This window comes from Astyanax mexicanus, chromosome 1 (genome assembly GCF_023375975.1).
Source record: "Astyanax mexicanus isolate ESR-SI-001 chromosome 1, AstMex3_surface, whole genome shotgun sequence".
Classification (NCBI taxonomy): domain Eukaryota; kingdom Metazoa; phylum Chordata; class Actinopteri; order Characiformes; family Acestrorhamphidae; genus Astyanax; species Astyanax mexicanus.
In genome coordinates, this window is record NC_064408.1 from 65,057,277 (window position 1) to 65,078,018 (window position 20,742).

Below are 20,742 nucleotides of genomic sequence, written 5' to 3' on the forward strand. Positions count from 1 at the left end.
TAGAAAAAGGTATCGAAAAAAGTATTGTTTGGGTATTCAAAGTATCATATCATTACCAGTATCAGAAATTTAAAACCGATACCCAGCCCTAGTCTGGTTTATAGTCTGGTAAAAAGTCACTCTGAAGCCATTCTGTTACAGCATGTCTGTGCCGTATAAAAAATACAAACATTTCTAATATCTTAAACCTTGAGGACAGCAGGTCACACACAAAACCTGTTTTTTTCATAAACGAGCAGATGCTACATTTTGCTCCAGTGATTCACTGCTCTTACTCAGGGTTACATTATTGTTGTATTAGGGCACTCTGCACACACTTCAGATTACCCTGTCATGCTCTGGTTGTTATTTTGGGTTAGTATTCAGTGCCATAGTTTGATTTGGCTGCCTGTTCTGACTTACAGACACTCTATTCAGTTCAGTTCCAGCACTAGGACAGAAAATGTTGTATTGTGAGAACACTCGTGCAGCTGTGAAGTGCCCAGTCTCTCACCAGGATGAAGTGCTTCAAGCTTACGTCATTAAACTGAAGATAATGTCTGTCTATCATCTTGCTGTTTTGTTCCCTCAGCTCTGATTACATTACACATACAGTTCTGCTCTCTGAAATTACATGGTGGTAATTCATTATCTCTCTCTCTCTCACTCTCTCTCTCTATCATGCTGCAGTTTGGGAACACATGTTACTGTAACTCGGTGCTGCAGGCACTGTATTTCTGCAGGCCGTTCAGGGAGAGCGTGTTGGCCTACAAGGCGCAGCAGAAGAAGAAGGAAAATCTGCTCACCTGCCTGGCTGACCTCTTCCACAGCATCGCCACACAGAAAAAGAAGGTGGGCGTCATCCCGCCCAAAAAGTTCATCTCCCGCCTGAGGAAGGAGAATGGTGAGGAAACGTAAATCCCAAACTTTAATTATTTAATTAAGCCTGCTCAGGGATCAACTTATCAAATGCTGAACAAGTAAATGGTTAGACCTGTAATTTTTTCAGAGGCAATGGGAGAAAAATTTTAGAGTATAGCTCATCTGGCCTGAAATAAAATTGCAGAATTATCCCATCTGAGTTTAAGCCCCATTCAAATTACTTTACATTTATTTGATGTCCTGGGTTATTTTCTATGTACCTTTGAGCATATATGTTCACCAAAGTTTATCAAACTCTTTTCAATTTGTGAACAGAAAACTTTACAAAACCAAAACAACAAACAAATCTTCTTACAAAACTGAAATATGAGCCACCGATCATGTGACCATGGGACACGAACATATGGGTACTAAACTCACTCACTCATCATATGGCAAATTTATTCCCTTCCAGATACAAGATGGGTGATGTGAAATTGGTTTTGTCATTGCTGATGCTCCCTAATTGATCAGCTCTGTCTAAATTCCACTTTAAATTGTGTTTGTTTTGCAGCCTTAAGAACAGGCATGCGACTGCATTTGTGATGCATCACATTAGGTTGGTGGTGGAAAATATTGTAAAAGAAATATTATATATGGTTATTTAAACATGTTTTTTACAATATACTGTATTTCTTGCAATATTTAGACAAAATGAACCAGTAGCAGCAGTTACTTAAAAAGCTATTAAAATAATATAGATATACACTTTATTTACAAAAGTATTCACTCACCCATGCAAATTATTCAACTCAGGTTTCGATCAATTCCATGGCCCCAGGTGTAAAGAACCAATACCTAGGCCTACAAACTGATTCTACAAACATATGTTAGTGAAATAAGGGGTCGAGAATAAGCAAAAATTAATTCCAGCGTAATACCGTGATAAGATGCAGCACCTGTGCATTCTAGTCATGAAATTTCCTAACTAGTGGCTCACATTAAATGACATGGTATGATAAACTGCATTGTTACACTCTTATAACAGTTTTTTTATGATGTGTGCAGTCTGTGTTCTAAGTGCTAACAGTATTAACATTATTGTTAATTATGATATGCAGGTAAAGTTTATGCCAGAAAGACAGTTGATATCTCATACCTCATTTATCAAGATATTTACCAAATCTAGAGAAATTGACTACCCTTTATTATTTTTTTGCTTATTTATTATATTGATACGTATTTGAGTTTTTAAGACCTTTGCAAACAATTTTGATAATGAAATAATCTACTTAAATTACTTCAGAAATGAGCTTAAAATGAGCTAACTATTAAATAATATTGAAACTTGACAGCTTTCTATTAGATTATGCTTGCAGTACTTGCACCATCAAATTACACACACAGATTTCCGAGTTTGAAATTACTTAAGTAAAAGTTTAACAACTTAGGGTATAAGAAGTTAAAGAATTTTGTGATCTATGTTTTAGGTTATTTAAAAAAAACCTGCTTTGACCAATACATTTCTGACGCATGTAGATGATTCTATGATTATATGATGAATATAATACTAAATAAATGTTATTAAGTGCCGTTTGAATTCTTTATTTTATTAATAATTTTGCAGAATATGAAATCGACACTCCAGTCTCAAATATATATATTATTATTATTTTTTTACAATTATGTTATAGCTTAGGTTTTAATGGGTTAGGATAGGGGCAAAACCTAGGCAGCACTGACCTAAGGTGTAGTCTATATAAGTTCTTCCTGTGTGTAGAGTAATATTATCTGCTCATGATGACGTAGCTGAATTTCAGACTAGGTCTTTGTCCTTTTTTAGATCAAGCTAGGAAAAGTATTTTACACAGTCACTAATGGCTGTGAGTGCAATTAACCTTAGGCTCTCAATGTGTTCACCCTGGAAACCTAATTACTGTTCAGCACTCTCACCACGAGCTGCCTAACACAGTGGTGGCAAGGTGCTTATTTATGGTGCACAAGAACTGGGCTTGAATCCAGCTCCACATGTGAAAACCTGAACTTAAATGATGGTCTTCTAGCATTGCCATTTTAGTTACATCGTCAGTGATTGAACACTGGAAAATAGGTGAGCTATTTCTGTGCTCTATGGACATGATCAAATGTAATCCACCTTATGTGTTGTAATTTCCGGTCAGTATTAAATGGTTTAAATGTTATTATGTTTAAAGTGAATGTAGACTAAAGTAATCTGAAGTAAGCTAGTTATGCTAACCCAACAGTTCAACAGGCTATTTCCATCTATTTCTGTCAATTTACAGTAGTGCTGGCTGGTATACCAGGTTCATATGCTTCTTTGGTGCTGTGTAGAACAGCACCGCCAAAAAAGCACACTGGCTCAGCTCACTAGTTACCGCTATCCAGTTAGCATAACAAGCTAAGGAATTTAAATTTGAAAACGAGAGGACTATTCTTAATATTAGGAATTTTAAAAGCAGGTTTGTAAACATAATATTGAACAGAGTTTAATATTTTGTTTTGTTTTTTTCCATCATAAGAAATCGGTTTTCGCTCATTTAATTTTTTCACAGTTACGTGTCTCTCTTGCTTTTATTTTTGAGCCTGTTTTTACCGGTGGGTGGATACTAGTAAGTCATTGGCTACTCAAAATAAACCCTGCTCATTATGGTCATTCCACTCGCTCACACCATCAAGCGATTGTCACAGTACATGGGGTGGCGGACCAGTTCGCAAAACTTTAGATTACAGCAAGCTGCACACTTTTCCACTGCAGGGCCAAATGGTTCACAAATGTTCGATTTTAATCGATTCCCCCCCTACTAAAAATTCAACTACAAACATAATCTGTTTGGTGTTCAGACACTCTGGGTTGAGTTGACTCATTGAGTGAATCAATGATTTAAAAAATGTATTGTTTTCCACGAATAATCACGGTTCCACACCGGAGAGCATTGACACTGCACTCTTTTAGAAGCGGTATGCTTATGTGCCTTATCCTTCCAGGTGTGTGTTTGACTGAGCAGAATGAAAATATGTGCGCGTTGGTCTGTGGGGGGTGCTGGTAACCAAGGCAAGATGGATAAATACTTCAGAAATAAGTAGCGCTTTCGGATATTTTAGATTAAAAGGATAAAATGTCAGTATGTAAAATCGTGATTACTCAATTTAAAAAAATTGCATTAAAACTGTAATTCAAATTACCAAATTATTGTGAAAATCACCAGCACTAATATCTCTATATGTTCATCTAAAGCTAAATGTTAATAGAAGGGCCTATAAAAATGTTCTGGTGTTGGTTTTCCTCCACAAATTGGTGCTAAAACAGATGTATGGATGTTTGGGAAAGTGTTTTAAATGTAGCTCCTTCAACGACAGAGATGCAGATTCTCATTTTTCAGGGTGATGAATGAAATAGAGATCCACACCACTCAGATTCTTTTCCATTGTGCTTAAAACAATGCTGTTCAAGCTAAATACTTCATTTTTTCCAATTATTTTGACCCGTGACGTCTAACTAACTGAGTATACATATAACACATCACTCCTGTGTGTTTATGACCAATATGGGTGTAGTCTATATCAGTGGTTGGCACATTTATGATTTATGATTGCTGCCACATCAAACATAACCCCTTTCTTGTGGATACATGTGTATGACTAACAAATTATATTTACTAGGTATGCACTCGCTCTAGTAAAGGTCAGTTAATTAGCATCTGACCCTTGCATACTAACAGTAAGCTCCTGTGTAATATGGTTTATCGGAGGAATGAGAGACAGGTGTAAGATAGTGTGTGTGTGTGTGTGTAGGTGTGTGTGTAGGTGGGTGGTATGAAAGGAGACTTGTTCTGCTGTCTTACTTTAGATCACTCTCTCTATGAATGAACAATACAGGCCTCTGTCAGAGAGAAACCTGTCAGCTGACTGCTCACGCACACACACACTTACAGACTGTCACTCACCACTCACAGAGCCTACATATGTGGTGTGTGTGTGTATGCTCAGCTGAGTACTGACATGGAATCTGTGTGTATGTATTTTAGCGAACAGATCATGACATATTGTGTTTCACTGGTATGAGCAGTTTCTATCCAATTAGAAATATGATCAACGTTTGTGAAAGTCACCCCACCAAGCTCAGCAAGTTCACGGATAACAGTGCTATATTATTTCAATTGTGTATTCATAAAATCCCATTGGCATTACTCAGCACTGTCCTGTATTACTGCTGTGGTGTTTTTATACATGACCTCTGTAACTGGCAATCAAAACCATCATGTTAGTAATCATCTCAGAATCTCAAGAGTCGTGGATTGTAACACTAAATTCATTAACTGTCAAAAACTCAACAAAATCATTGGCATTTTCAATGCTTGATGCAAATCGCACGGAACTGCTGAATTTACAACTTTAAATCCTTTAAATCAGGGGTGTCCAAACTTTTTTTGTTGGGGGCCAAAAGGAGAAATATGTGCAGTCACGGGCCACAGACAAACAAACAATGAAATATACTACTTCTTATACTATCTTTTTCTATCTTTGACAGTGTTGTTTAAACTAAGATTTTCAAATACATGCTTCGTTTCATAATGTCTCTTAATATTATACTCTTATACTCCTAATTAGGCAACTGATTCCTGACAAATTAAACATACACACTTCCCTCTGAACTCAGTTAAAAAATAGTAATTTTCCCAACATGCCTGAAATTTTCTGCATTAGCTGTCCATTTTTCATTTCTTTGGAATTGTTAGACTCTTTGGCCCGTTTTCTGCACTACAACTGCGCATTCTTGCCGCTTTTAGACCCTTTGGTCCGTTTTCTGCGCTACAACTGTGCATTCTCGACGCTTTTAGACTGTTTAGTCGTTTTCCGCGCTACAACTTCGCATTCTCGCCGCTTTTAGACTCTTTGGTTCGTTTTCCACGCTACAACTTAGTATTCTCGCCGCTTTTAGACTCTTTGGTTCGTTTTCCACGCTACAACTTAGTATTCTCGCTGCTTTTAGACTCTTTGGTACGTTTTCCACCCTACAACTTAGTATTCTCACCGCTTTTAGACTCTTTGCCCTTTTTTCCGGCCACAACTGCGCACTCTCGCCGCTTTTAGACTCTTTGGTTCGTTTTCCACGCTACAACTTAGTATTCTCGCCGCTTTTAGACTCTTTGGTTCGTTTTCCACGCTACAACTTAGTATTCTCGCTGCTTTTAGACTCTTTGGTACGTTTTCCATGCTACAACTTAGTATTCTCACCGCTTTTAGACTCTTTGCCCTTTTTTCCGGCCACAACTGCGCACTCTCGCCGCTTTTAGACTCTTTGACCCGTTTTCTGCGCCACAACTGCACATTCTCGCCACATATAGACTCTTTGTTCTGTTTTTCACGCTACAACTGAGCACTCTCGCTGCTTTTAGACACCCCTGCTTTAAATGATGACAGACCAGAAAGCATGCATCTATCCTGAGTCCACTGCTGGGGATTTATTCAGCCCACACTCAGCCCACACTTAATGTGCTACTTGTTTAAATTAATCCATTGACAAGAAACCGCTGTTTTCCAGCTGTTACAGGTCTAGGATAATAACTTTGCCTTAGCATCTGTTTCTTTACCAAAATATAGGCTTTTTTGTGTAATTTGCACTCGTGTGATCTACTTCACCTGTGCAACACTGGATTTAAATAAATCTTATGAGATTGCAGAAGTTTATTAAAACAATGCCACAGCAAATGTGTGCCACAATTAAAGCTGAAGGTGCTCCAACAAAATATTAGTGTGTGTGACCTTTTTTTTGGTGGCAGTGTATGTAGCTTACAATTGAGCAGTGACGCATTCTGATTTTAGATTCAACCTTCAAGCTAAGTTCATTGGTGTCAGAGACTCTCTGCATGTCACCACACAGCATTTATCACTTTTTCCTTGACTGTTTTTTCTGGCCCTTTAATCACGCGTTTCACACAAGAGAATTCTCGGTCAGCAGAGTTCATCTTGACTGTGCAGAGGCTGGTCTGGGTGGGAGGGAGCCAGCTGAGAGCGTAGAAATGGCAGGGTCACATAGATTTGAATGTGCTACTTGTATAAATGAATCCATTGACAAGAAACATCGTTTCTCCAGCTGAAAAATTTAAGCTGTACAGGTCTAGGACAATAACTTTGCCCTAGCGTCTGTTTCTTTATCAAAATAAAGGCTTTTTCTGTGCAATTTGCACTCATGGTGATCTACTTTGCCTGTCAGTGGTCTTTGTATGGCTTTAAAATTGATGTGGTACTGTAAAAATACTGCATGTTGTGGTGGATGGAGTAATCAAACAGCGCCTGGTTATCCAATGCACCAATGCAACGACCCCTTGTTTCAAGGTCTAAACCTAGAAGTTCCTCTCATCAACAGCTGTGATTCTTGCCTTTGCTGCTCAATTCAAACACATCAAAATTAAGTTGTAAAGCCACCCCAAATTGTTTTTTTTTTAGCTTTTGCATATGCCAATTTAATTTGCACTTTTGAAAAGGTGACCATGAACATCACTATTTATTTCCTGTTCTTTTGACAAACAGTTAATAAATACAAGTAGGAAACACAAACATGTAAACTGTAACTAACACTGTACTCTGTTCTCCGCCTCCCCACTGTAGACCTCTTTGATAACTACATGCAGCAGGATGCTCACGAGTTCCTGAACTACCTGCTGAACACGGTAGCTGACATCCTGCAGGAGGAGAAGAAGCAGGAGAAACAGAACGGTCGACTGAAGAACAACGGAACGGCCGTCACTGCTGAAACTGAGCCAGAGAACAAGAACGAGTCCACCTGGGTGCACGACATCTTCCAGGGCACTCTGACCAATGAGACGCGCTGCCTCAACTGTGAGACGGTGAGAGCTTTATCATGTTTGGTAGATGTGATTTCCAAAAGCCTGTGAACTTTGCACTAGTATCTGTTTTAGTTTTTAAACTGGATTGACAGTAGAAGTTTGGACATTTAATCCATACCTCTTTTCTGCTTCTTCTTTTGTACACCATCAGATGACCTACTCAGTGTCATGCAGCCATGCCCTTGTCTCTGGTCAAAAAGACCAGATAGTAAGGGTGGGCTGAATAGAGGGCATCCAGTAATTATATGTTCAACAGTCTGTTCAGGTTCGCCACACTCGCATGTAGCATTGTCTGTCAGGCACCACTTCTTTAAAGATGACTTGAAGCAGCCGACCCCTGTATATCACCATCATTTTTGAATATTGTGATCGATATCATACCCTGAAAGTTGCTTTGGACAAAAGTGTCTGCCAAATGTAATGTAATGTAAAAAATATCATGCCATATCACCCACCCCTAATTATCACATCAGGGTACTATTTTTTGCTGTAAAAAAAAGTGAAAAATTCACGTTGTTCACATTTTCCCTTCTAGAGACAGATTATATCTGTCCAGTATCATTCATGTTACTTTCGTCCTGGATATTTGAAGATATTTGGAGTGCATTATTAGTATCTTGACATTTTAGGGCCATAATATCCCACTCCTATTACCTAGCATGGTCACGTGTGGACTTCTGCTCCAGGCAGGGGCACAGTATCTAGCTACGGGAAAGACAAGTGCTTGTGTTGATATGCAAAGGATCTGAGGGATAGCTCCTCAAGTTAAAGAGAATTGCCCACAATAAGCTGAAGTACTGTTAGGAGTACATATAATATAAAACACTAAGGCTTTGATTAATATTGGGTTTACTTTGTCCCACAAAATTACACAATGTATGAAGGAATCAGAGTGCATCATCAGGAAAATAGTTTAAAAAATTAAACCTCAAAAAGAGATACAGCACTACTCTAGTCTGATTATGTTTTAATACACTGCCGGCTAAAAGGAAAAAAAGTCTCCACCTGGATTTAACTAAGCAAATGATCTGAGGTTGCTGCAGTTGGTCAGGTCTAGGTTCAGCAACAGTATGTGCAGTCCAGATTGAACCTAATTGAGAATGTTTGAGATGTGCTGGAGAAGACTTTGTGCAGAGGTCAGACTCTACCATCATCAATGCTGCTGCAAGATCTTGGTGAAAAATTAATGCAACACTGGATTGAAATAAATCATTGCAGAAGCTTATCAAAACAATACCACAATAAATTCTTTCCACATTCAAAGCTACAGGCAATCCAAAGCCAAATATTTAAGTGTTTGACCTTTTTTGTTTTGGTGGCAGTGTATGTAGCTTACAATTAAACAGTGACTCATTTTGATTTTAGATTCAACCTTCAAGCTAAGTTCATTGGTGTTAGAGACTCTCTGCATGTCACCACACAGCGTTGATCACTTTTTCCTTGACTGTTTTTTCAAGCTCTTTAATCACGCGTTTCACACAAGAGAATTCTCGGTCAGCAGAGTTCATCTTGACTGCTCAGAAAAAATTGACATGTAACACTGGCAGCCTGCCATCACGTTAGTATCAGGTTCACACCTCTCTGGGCTTTTCTAACTAGATTTTTCTTGTATTCTTTAATCTTTGAAAGGCTAAGGTGCTTTCTTTCTTTTCACACTTACTTGCTGCAGTTACACCTGCCATAAGCTTGTATGGGTGAGAATTTACTGCTGAGGCAGACCACACTTATTAAGCTTTTGCAGGAAGATCTTGTACAGTTGTGTTGGTTTGGTGGGACCAGATGAAGTCATAAATGAGGTGTACACCAAGAAACTTAACCCTGGTCAATCTTTTTCCGCTTGATGAAAAAGGGAGCCACCCCTCTTTAGCTCCTGTAGTCCACAAACATCTGCTTGGTTTTGCTGATGTTGAGGCAGAGATCGCACCATTCTCATTTCTGTAGTCTGTAGTTCCATTTGTGATCAGTCTTAGAATAGATGTAACAGCACTTTTAGACTTGTGCTTGGCTACCAGGGTTGTGCAAAATTCAGAATTGAATTGAGAATGACCACTAAATTCCAATACATTTCTTGAATTGGAATTTGAATTAAAATTGAAACAGGATGAGGAATTCTAATTCAAATTTCAGTTAAAAGAAGTAGAATTGGAATTCTATGAAATTCATAGAAATGTATAATACATAAGCTGTATTTAACAATGAAGCTTTACACTATATATTACATATAATTGCATCATGATTTTCATACAGATATTATACAATTATATTAATTTTACAATTAACAATACAAACATACTCCATAGAATAATTTTCAAATTGTGGAAAACTGATAGGACTGCACTTAATTCCCAGAATACCTTGCTTTATCCTAGTCTTCATAAAGTTAGTCCAAACATTTAGGCCATTTGAGGAACTGTTGACTATTAGATGCAGGAATGTTACTCTGTAAAGTTACATGATAATTGATAAATGATAATTGCATTTACCAAAACACTGTTTCATTTGATTACTTTGAAATAAAGATATTGCTAATTATTCAATATTAAGGGGATGCATGCTTAATATTTGTGTCTTTACTTAAGAAAAATGTATGTGAAAAGGTTCAATTTCTCACTGATATGTGATAAGAATGCATTTTTTTAATTAATTCTAATTTGAATTCAGTTCCAGTTTCTCTAATTCCAATTCAAATACAGAATCAGTGTGAATGAGAAACGAATTTCTAATCTGCCTGTCAGGAAGTCCAGGACACAGTGGCAGAAATGACGTTTCAAAAGAGTGAAAAGAGTTTGGCTGGGTGGATTGTGTTGAATGCGAGTTGTAATCTGTAAACAGCATTCTCACATACAGTATGTGTTTTTCCTGTCCAAGTGGTCAAGTGAACATCAGGGCAACAGCAACCACATATATTTAATCGGTATGCAAGTTGTTGAGGGTTTAAAGTAGCTAGAAGGGAATAACAGATATAAACTCTGGCTGTTCATGGCTGCTGTCTATAGCATTTGCACTTTAAAATATCAGCTTCTACTGAATAATAGAAAGAATTGTGCCTCTATCATTCCTTCTCTGGTGTTTGGCATGCTGCTAACTGCACTGTATTACTTTGGTGAAGCATATCATATTTGTTTGAAATCCTTTCTTTCTCTTTTACATACTGTCCATAAATGTATGTGTACAGCTTGTCACTCAGTAGTGTGTCAACGCATACATGACACATCCTGACCATAGGGGGAGCCCAAAAGTTTGCACAGTGATGCTTTAAAACATAAAACCACAGTCTTAAAGATACCAGTCTTAAAGAGAACCTCCCCCAGCTGGTCGTCACATTCAACAGACATGATTGGGGATGCCATTGGGACCAGGTGCATTACACAGTTTACAGAAAGTGTTAGTTCATAACCAAGTGAGTTTACATCAAAAGTTAATACAAGTTTTGTTTCCATTCCACATGCAGTTTTAATTTGATTACCTTAGGCATATTGAATCACATAATCTCACTACACACTACAAAAAAAATGTTTTTTTAATATTTTCTCAGTGTATACACACACACTTACCAGATTTCTCTGTCCTGCCTGTAACAGGTCAGCAGTAAACACGAGGACTTCTTGGATTTATCTGTGGATGTTGAACAAAACACTTCAATAACACACTGTCTCAGGTACGTAACCACACTCCACACTGAGAACATACACAAACAAGCTGATATTACACATTCTGAGAATATGGCATTTTAATCACATATACATTCCTTGGTATACAGGTTATATGTTTTATTTGTGTATATATAGTGTGTTTATGTTCAGTATAAATAAGTATAAATAAATTCACATCCTCTACAGAAACACACCTTACAGATTCCAAAACATTATCACTTATTTGTTTTAATTGAACCAACAATGTGTAGTAGTGCATAGCAAATTTTATGTCTATTTTTTCCAGTATAATAAATGTAGAGAATGGTGTGTGTGTGTCTGTGAACAGGGACTTCAGTAACACGGAGACGCTGTGCAGTGAATATAAATACTACTGTGAAACCTGCTGCAGCAAGCAAGAGGCTCAGAAACGGTCAGTAAGTTTAGAGTGTTAATTTAGCAATGATTAAACAAATAAGCTGTCTGCATTTCTTCGATTTATTTTAATATTTATTGTGTTTAATCAGTAGTAGGCATTGAATTTCAACAAACATTGAGAAGAGATAAATAAATAACTTTAAAGATACACCGTCACTGTTGTCACATGTAAACTGTGCAGTGTATAATTCCATCAACTTATAGGATAAATTGCTGTCTTTTATGTTACATATAACATTTAGATATGTGTCAGAATTATAATAATTTGCATTTAGGTTCACCCATTGCTGACACACATGTGCAAATGCACTGAAACTGTCTAGTCTAGTGCCTGTTAATAAGTACTGCCAATAGAATGTGACGTTTTTACTTTGGCATGCAGTTTTTTAACACAAACATAAAAAAATAACATTGCATTAGGATTTAAAGGAAAATGCTAATGATTGCTAACTCAAAACGGTAATCACATACGATAAAAAAGAATATTAACGGACCTTCAAAGAAGCCATAAAAGGGTTGACAGTTTACCACCATGTGTATTTATTGTGTCAAACCATGTGTCAAAACCAAAAACTTGCCAGCAAGGTTTGCATTTTTTATATCCAGAGATAACCTGACCTGACATTTTACTGCATTTAACGTTTGTTACTTTAACAACTAACAGCAGACCACATCAGATAAAGGCAGACTAATAAGAGTCCATCCTTTTAATAGTGCTAGGAAGGCATGTCTAGGGTAAATGGTGTTGTGTTTAATGCTTGTGTTGTTCTCTCTTTAGCATGCGTGTAAAGAAGCTGCCCATGATCTTGGCCCTGCACCTAAAGCGCTTTAAATACATGGAGCAGTTGCACCGATACACTAAGCTGAGCTACCGCGTGGTCTTCCCTCTCGAGCTGCGGCTCTTTAACACATCCGGAGACGCCGTCAACCTGGACCGCATGTATGACCTTGTCGCTGTGGTGGTGCACTGTGGCAGGTATGAGACACACACACACACACACACTGAAATGCAGTAAACACATTCCAACACTTTAACACCTTGGACATGGTGACCACACTTATTATTGTTGTCATGTTTTATTCTTGCTTTGAATTACTGCACTTACTATATTGTGTGCTCATTCTATTATATTTGACTGTTATTCATGTCTTTACAGTGGACCAAATAGAGGACACTACATAACAATAGTGAAGAGTCATGGCTTCTGGCTGCTTTTTGATGATGACATTGTAGAGGTTTGTGTTTATTTATTATATGTTTGCAAAAAACATGTTTATGAAGTGTTTGAAAATACAACTTTACGCGTTTACACTATATTGCCAAAAGTATTCGCTCACCCATCCAAATCATTGAGCTCAGATTCCAATCACTTCCATGGTTATAGGTTAGTGATAGACCAATACACCTGACACATGCATTAAAATAGCACACACTAACCAAATAAGTTGTTATTTACACACTGTTTACACATTTTATCACCACAACACACATTTAATAGCTTTTCCATAATTTACCCCTGATTTAGTACGACACCCACACTAATAAGAGGCCCATTAAAAAGCAGAATCCAATGAAAGTAAAAAGTGGGTTAATTAAATAATAAATGGATATTAATAACTTCCCATTATCGTAGTGTTGTACAAATCAAGTAAATCGTTTTGTTTTACATTAGCTAAATAGGTATCTTGTGTAAATAACTATCAAAAACACTGTATTTACTAAGGGGGAATTAGCAAACTGTTCTACATTTTTTTTTATTATAAACTGTAGTGTTTCTGTCAGCTCTCCTGTAGCTGAGCTAGCTTTAGCCGAGCAGAGCTAAAGTAGCTGGTTAACATTAGCTAGCACAGAGCTGGCTGTGTGAGTAGCTGAGTTAGTGTTAGCTGAGCAGAGCTAAAGTAGCCGGTTAACAGAAGAATGGGTCGCTCTCAGGAGCTCAGTGAATTCCAGCATGATACTGTGATAGAGTGCAACACCTGTGCAACAAGTCAATTTGTGAAATTTTCTCCCTACTAAATACTCCATAGATAACTGTCAGTGGTGTTATAACCAGGTGGAAGTGACTGGGAACGAAAGAAACTCACACCAAAGTCGTAAAATGGTAGAGCGGCATAGAGACGCCTAGTGAGCAGAGGTCACCACCATTCTGCAATCACTACAGACCTCCAACCATCATGTGGCCTTCAGATCAGCTCATGATCAGTGCTTCATGTCTCCAAACACAAAACAGGCTAGCGTATACTTTTGGCAATATCGTTTATATTTGTTTATTCAGTATGATATTTCAGTAAGATGAAAGAGACGTTTATATGATGCTTTTACACATTTCTGAAAGGATTTGTTTGTTTTCATTATTGTTCTCTCTCCATCAGAAAATCGATGCACAGGCGATAGAAGAGTTCTATGGTTTAACTTCTGACATTTCTAAGAACTCTGAGTCAGGATACATCCTCTTCTATCAGTCCAGAGAGTGACAGCAGGAGCACAGGAGGTATATAGCAGAACGTGCAATGGGGTGAATGAAGGCAGGAGGGAAAAAACGGAAAGGGAAGACCAGTAGTTTAGTCACTGACCATAAACACCACATCCCTCAGCACTCCCCATCCCCTCCCACTCAGGACCCTTTTACTGAAACCTGTGCCAATAGCACCTGGACCTCACCTTTGCCAACACTACATTTACCAGAATTCCCCTCTCTCCTCTCAGTTATCGCTGCACTCTGGGGAATCATTCTCCAGTAAACTGACCCTCAGTCAGTCCACCTGCATATTGAAGGCACTTTATAGACAAAAGCATCAACGAAGACCGCAACAGACACTACAGAAGCATCGGAACACCTGCTTACTCAACGATGCTTTTACAAAGCTTGAAGAATTCGAAACACTTCAGTTTCCATGTGGAGCAGTGAGGCCACTCTGGAAGCTCGACCTTTCCGAGATCTTGGCACTGCTGTGGCCTGGAAACTGTCTCTCTTCCTAGGTAACTTATACCAGAGGGCCTCTCTTTCTATTTTGGAGCTCTTATTCCAGTTTGAGGTTCTCTTTTTTTTTTTTATTATTAAGTGAATGAACAGAATGTTTTAATTTATGTTTTATGTGTTATAAATGTGTGTTACCTTGTTTAAAACTTGGGGAACAAAGGAGGACTTTCAATTCAGTTGAATGGGCTAAGTTAAGCGTAAAGATGGTCCGGTAGGAATGTTGTTTACCTTGTATCCTGTTAATAAATGACAGTGAAAAATAGTAAGGCTGATGACACAGTGTTAGAGAACTCTAACAATCTAAATTATCCGTTTAGAACCCAATTATGGTGGCAATTCAACATGTCTACTTAATCATAATATGCAAAAAGGTAAAAATAACTTGAAATATATAAAAAAATAAATTTATCATGATTCTTCTGAACACCAAACAATCATCCACGATTTGCCAAAATGCTCACCACACACCATATAATATTTGGTAACTGATTGAGGATTTGTAACCCAGTGTTGTGATAATAATTAAGGAGAAAGTTCATTAATCGTGCATTCCTATTAGACAGTCTTGACTTCTTGCTTTGTCTTACCAACTGAAAAGTCTTGCGTTACGTTGTGAATATCTCCCCTGTTCAGTTCCTCCATCTCGTATTGTCCCAAAGCAGTCTTGTTACCACAGTCTAGTCCAGACTGGTTTGATCCACTTTTTGTAGCCTCTCTGTACTGTAGGTGTTGTGTTCCCTTCACTTTTGGGTTGAGGTACAGAAAAGTGTGGTTCGTGTGTATGGTGTGGTTTCATATACACTACATAGACATGAAAGTGTGTGAGGGTGATCTTGTTGACTGTTATGCACTATAAGAACAAAAGTAAAGGTGTGTGTGTGTGTGTGTGTGTGTGTGTGTGTGTGTGTGTGGCTTTGTTGAAGGAATTTTCTTAATATGATCAGTAGCCTTGGCCAGTCTTTACAGTTTTCTACAGCAGTGCAAGTTATAAGTGAGTTATACCTGACGTAGCTTTCTCAGAAGAAAAACATAATAGTGCTTGCATCTACTCCTTGGCTGAAAGCATATAACAGTAACCAGGCCACGTAGATGCTCAGAAATGACTGAATTAGATTGATTTAAGGTCAGCAGAGTCCTTAATGCCTTACATCAGCAAAAGACTGTGCGAGGGAGAACGTCCTTCATTACTTTGAAGTTACTGTTAAACTCACAATGATCCTCCTACAGAGCCGAGACTCAAGGCTAAAGCTTGCGCCTCCTACTTTGTCTTGCCTTTTCTTTATGTAACAGGTTTGTTACCTAACTGCCATTGAAGAGCATGTTGCTAGCAGCTCTGGAGATAAAGGTGTGAACTTGTTAAAAGCAGTTCAGTCAGGTTAGCTCTGAAGTTCACCTCATTCTACTGCTATTAACCTTCTTAAAGATGGGTGATTCTGACTAGACTCATATCAAAGTTAAAATTACTGGGTTCCCTGAGATAAAAAAAGGAGCAAATGGTCCTTATGGTATGCTCTACTGCTTGTAGATGTGAAATTATATGGATCTCAGCATTCGTCTGAGTTTTTCCAGATCAAGTTGTTGTAAGATCCCTGAACTACATTGGGAATAATCTCATGGTCGCTAAATTTGACTAAATTGAGGACCATCATAAGGTCCCTTTATTTTGATTGAACTTCTGACCATCCCCAGGTCCCTTTATTTGATTTGAGCTCAGCCTATCTTGAGGTCCTTGAATTTAACTGAAATCTGTACCATTCTGAGGTCCCTCAATTTGACTGAAATCCAGACCATTCCCAGGTCCCTAAATTTGACTGAGGTCCCTGAATTTGACTGAATTCTGGACCATCCCCAGGTCCCTGAATTTGATTAAAGTGCAGACCATTCTGAGGTCCCTGAAATTGACTTAAGTCTGGACTTCTCTGATGTCCTTGAATTTGACTGAACTGCAGACCATTCTGAGGTCCCTGATTTTCACTAAAACCAGACTATCTTGAGGTCACTAAATTTAACTGAACTGTTGCTCTTTCCCAGGTCCCTGAATTTTATTAAAGTGCAGACCATTCTGAGCTCCCTGAATTTTACTGAATTACCAGGTCCCTGAATTTTACTGAACTGAATATTCCTAGGTCCCTGAATTTGACTGAACTGATCATTCCCAGGTCCCTGAATTTGACTGAACTGAATATTCCCAGGTCCCTGAATTTGACTGAACTGAATATTCCCAGGTCCCTGAATTTGACTGTATTCTGGACCTTTCCTAGGTCCCTGAATTTGCTTGAACTTTAGACCACCCCAGAGTCCCTGAATTAAACCAAACTGCAGACCATCCAAAGGCCCCTGATTTTCTTTGAACTGTTGACCATACTGAGATTCTTAAAAAAAGCTGTCGGCCATTTAGAGGTCCATAAATTTAAATTAACTGGGAAACTCTGAGAGCAGTAGTTCCTAGAGCAGTGGTTCCTAATCCTGGTCTTGAGGTAGGAGCCTTTTCTTGCAGATGTTTTGCTCTTCCTGAGCACAGAACAGGTATTAGCCACATGCATATGTATGTAACAATAATGTTTTATCAAGTCTTCATCAAAAAAGACAATTGAATATGCTTGGTGTTGGTGTCTTCCCTGCTCTGTCACATGTGATCCAACTAATCCAGTCATTAAGATGTTTAGGGGTGTAGTCCAGTAGAAGCAGTCATAGACATTTATGTAAGTCCCTGCGGCTTGTCAATGTAGATTACAGCATATGTTTACTGAGATTCAAATTCCATATTGTTGGGTTACACACTTAAGCAGTTAGCAGTACCATAAAGGTTGTGTGTGTGTGTAGGAACATGGTTTGGGAACTGATCCTAGATCTGTATTGATAGACAGGTTCTAGAGCTGGGAACTAGTAAAGATGGACTGCATCAAGCATAGTAAAGGGATTAAAGCCTCTGTTAATAGGAAAGTTAAGACCAAGCGCACAATTTATTCAATTAATAGATGAAGGGCATTCATCAAAGAGGGCTATTGCTATAAAGGGCAGTGTTTTGGCACTGAGAGAGGGAGAGTGATCAGGTCATGTGACCATGTTTTGCATTATCTTATGAATGAAGGGCTTAGTTTGGCTGAGCATGTGTGATGGACTGGGTCCAGCAAGACAGAGTTTTGGTAAAAGTGTGTCATTTTCATACTATGTTATGTAGGTACATAAACAAAACTGTATGTGTGTGTGTGTGTGTTTGTGTGTGTGTCTGTCATAATACTGTTACTTTGTTAGTCTGTATATTCAAACAGTGCTACTGCAGTTGAACCAGAGCACAATATACTACACATAAATACTTTCAGTAGATTTATTATTTTTATAATTTATTTGAAGGTTACTAACACTAACATAGGGGCCACATAGCACATGCATTCAACAACAATAATAAAGAAAAATTGTTGTCGATTTATTCCAGTAATTACAGAAAGATGATAAATCTAAGGTTACACATTAGGTAAATTCCCCACTCACTGAGTAGAGTATAGAGAAAAGAAGTATTCATTTATAGATATTTATGCAGTCCCTATGTAGGTAGCCTTCAAATAAAGAGTCTTGATCTTGGAATTCGCTAATCATAAGCCGTAGAGTTATAAAAAGTGCCATTTCCATTGTAATGTTCTGGGTTATAGAGAAAATGGGTCAATGTTACATTTCCGGTGTTTTACTGAAGTCTTGACCTACAGCAAACCAGTAATGTGAGAACAAGACCCTAAAACTTTGTTTTAATATAGCTTATCAATGTTCTCTTTGGGATCCACAGAGCACAGAGAGTGCACTTCTAGTGAAGAAATCAAACTTCTGCACCGACAGGCTAGAGCAGTCAGACTTTACAGCAGATCAAAGATGCTCCTTAGTTTCTTGTACTCTATTTTTTTTTCCCAGCATTCTGTTGCTCCCAGAAAACAACCCTTATTAACACTATTCCCACAGCTCAAGCTGTGATCCATTTAGCCCGGTTTGACACTTTGAATTGTACAGTATATGGCAAGTGACATGGCACACGAGTTCACACACAAATCTGCTTGTTAGTTTGCAGCCCCTTTTTCTCCAGTTAGATATTCTAGTCATACTGATCTAATACTGTTCAGAAGTTTAGAATCAGTATTTCCACTTTGTTTGCAGATACAGGTATAAAATAAAAATAGAATTAGAAAAAGCTCTCCTGTGATGGACAGCTTTGTCCAACATGGAATCATGGAAGCTGTAATGAACATTACCATAAATCTCGAGACAGAAGGCATGTTTTATGTAAAACCCCCATGGCTTTCAAATGGCTTTCTTTCTCTAATAACAGCACTAAAATGTCTTGTTTGTGTAAGATAAACCCTATAATAATAGTAAAGTAAATCACCCCTTATTCAATTCTTGGTTTAAATAAATGTCTATTTTTAAACCCATTTTGTTTAGGGAAATGGCTTTCCAGATAGGAAAATATGGAGTAGGAGTGGGTAATGTGGCCCTAAAGTATTATCACAATATGGCGAGGTATGTTTGCTATAATGATATTCTTAGTGATTTGAAAAAAACATTGGATGTTTTAAACAGAATTTCTAGAAAATACTATTGCAATAAAAAAATAATAAATATTATTTCGTATAATTACACAATTTTATACATTCAGTAGACACAACGAAAATCTAAAAATATTGGGCCGTTTAGTAAACACTTTCCAAGACTGAATTTTTATAAAATAAAAATATTACAACAATTAAAGTACTGAAACAACAGAAATATACCGCAAAACTAGCAGCATATTTAGTGCATTAGCTAACATCAGTCAAGACACTTACTGGTAAGGTTAACAAGACACTTACTGTATTTGAAATGAGCTAATATGTTGGGAAGGGGCGTAACCGTCCTGTAATGACATGTTTATGGCATAGTAATTTCAAAAAGTTATGCAGCGCTCATCCCTGCACTACAGTTATGTCGTCACTGTGGAATAACAGAAGCTTAAAAGGACTATGCAGAAATTACCCTTTTTTTTTTTGGCGGACATATACACATAAACTTTTTGATTAAATACATCCCAAAGCAGGGAGTCAGCTGTCAAGAATTTTTCTTTGTTCTGTGTTTGTTTGTCAGTGTGAGTGTGAAGTAAGAGAGTGTGTGTAGTGTATACACTTCCATGTGATACCTTCTCATGATGGTACTGAAACCTCATCTCCTGTAGCTCTAAACGTGTGCTGCTCTCGATGTTACTGATCAAACACAAGTCTGACTTTGTGCCAAATCTCTGCAAACACACACACACACACATATACACACACAAATACATACAAACACACACAATACACACTCCTCGAAAACTGGAACATGGAAGAAAAAAATAACTTTTATTTGTGTGAGATGCAACTGTACATAAAAAAATGTGTAGAATGTCTGATAGAAAGAAATTATATATTTTTAAACTCAAAAGGAGCTGGAATTCTAAGGCTGTAAAATGGATTTATTATGTAGACTGGACAGTGGTGTCTAAAAGGAAAATAAATGGTGAACTGAAGAGAGATTATGTCTGTTTCTGTGTCTTTTATAGTGTTTTTATTGTCTGTGTGCTGTTCACTAGGGGCATTCTGAGTGCATATCTGTGAAAACTGATAATAAATATATTACAAACACTTTATATATTTGTTAAAATCCAAAACATGCTCTAATACAGTTACCTACACTATATATCCAGATGTGTGCAGACATCTCTTGCAATGAATTCATTGAGATTCATAAAGTTTAAAGTTTTTCTGACACAGTCGTGCAAATAGGGCTCATTCCCAGTTGGTAAGTGATGAGATGTTTACTATAATATAAAGTTTATTTCTTATTAATAAAGGATACAGACTATAAATATTGCAGAATTGTTTAGTCTTATTGAGTTTTATAAAGTTTAATTGTCTGTTATTTTAGTCTGCAACGTAGCTAAGTGCATAACGCTAACTAGAAAGGTAAAAATCTTTACCGTTTTCT

The 20,742-nt window shown here is 37.6% G+C and overlaps 1 protein-coding gene across 9 annotated transcripts in view; it reads left to right on the plus strand.

Moving 5' to 3' along the window:
• Nucleotides 1-20,293, plus strand: part of usp46 (ubiquitin specific peptidase 46) — a 30,030-nt gene extending 9,737 nt beyond the window's left edge. The window contains exons 3-11 of one of the 9 annotated variants that reach the window (XR_007440111.1): nucleotides 670-883; nucleotides 7,471-7,709; nucleotides 11,291-11,367; nucleotides 11,691-11,774; nucleotides 12,558-12,755; nucleotides 12,937-13,015; nucleotides 14,153-16,853; nucleotides 16,887-16,919; nucleotides 16,986-20,293. Coding sequence is in view for 1 of the 9 variants with exons in the window: in XM_007257034.4 (XP_007257096.1) it covers nucleotides 670-883; nucleotides 7,471-7,709; nucleotides 11,291-11,367; nucleotides 11,691-11,774; nucleotides 12,558-12,755; nucleotides 12,937-13,015; nucleotides 14,153-14,254 (993 nt within the window). In the remaining 8 variants the exon portion in view is untranslated. Of the gene's footprint in view, nucleotides 1-669; nucleotides 884-7,470; nucleotides 7,710-11,290; nucleotides 11,368-11,690; nucleotides 11,775-12,557; nucleotides 12,756-12,936; nucleotides 13,016-14,152 lie in introns of all 9 variants that reach the window. The other 8 variants (XR_007440107.1, XR_007440109.1, XR_007440108.1 and 5 more) reach the window with 8 other exon arrangements.
• The last annotated feature ends 449 nt before the right edge of the window (nucleotides 20,294-20,742 follow it).